General features: G+C 51.4%; 1 protein-coding gene across 1 annotated transcript in view; it reads right to left on the bottom strand.

Moving 5' to 3' along the window:
- Positions 1-299, bottom strand: part of LOC119588777 (mitochondrial import receptor subunit TOM22 homolog) — a 15384-nt gene extending 15085 nt beyond the window's left edge. The window contains exon 1 of the mRNA XM_037937421.1: positions 12-299. Within this exon, the coding sequence (XP_037793349.1) occupies positions 12-206 (195 nt within the window). The 5' untranslated portion in view covers positions 207-299. The remainder of the gene's footprint in view (positions 1-11) is intronic.
- Positions 300-543: the final 244 nt, after the last annotated feature.

The raw sequence follows: 543 nt of genomic DNA, 5'->3' as shown, positions 1-543 counted from the left end.
GAGCAACCCACCCGTCCTCGTCCCGTCCCGTCCTCGGGAAGCGTGGACACCTCCTTCTCCTCAGCAGACGACACCTGAGCCGCCGCAGCCTCCACCGCTTTTCCGACGGCCTTCGCAGTCTCCTCCGCCGTCGTCTGACTCTCTGGCGTCGCCTCGCTGCTTGCCACGCCGCTGTCTAGGTCTGCGAGTTCTGTTAACGTGGCCATGGCTCCCTCAGGCGACGTGGTCTGGTGAAAACTGGGGAAAATTTCGAGAACTCTTGCAAGTTGGGCGTCGAGTCGCTCCGGCACCAACAAGCGGCGGCGTCTAAGGCGGGGTTGTGTAAAGGGATAAAGGCGTCATTTAATTCCCCCTTAATTTCTTGTTCGTAAGTCATTCGGAACTCCTATAAGCATTCCCGTCTATGATTTTATGTGTTATGTTGATATGATGTCGCACAAATAAGAATCATGGTATTTTTTTAGATTAATCATTAATGTAATACGTACCTAGAGCAAGGTTCTGAATAAGGGATACTCAAAGAAAAGGGTATTGTTTTACAGG

The sequence above is a fragment of the Penaeus monodon genome, chromosome 24 (assembly GCF_015228065.2).
Source record: "Penaeus monodon isolate SGIC_2016 chromosome 24, NSTDA_Pmon_1, whole genome shotgun sequence".
In the NCBI taxonomy this organism is placed as follows: domain Eukaryota; kingdom Metazoa; phylum Arthropoda; class Malacostraca; order Decapoda; family Penaeidae; genus Penaeus; species Penaeus monodon.
This window is presented reverse-complemented; position numbering and strand designations above follow the sequence as displayed.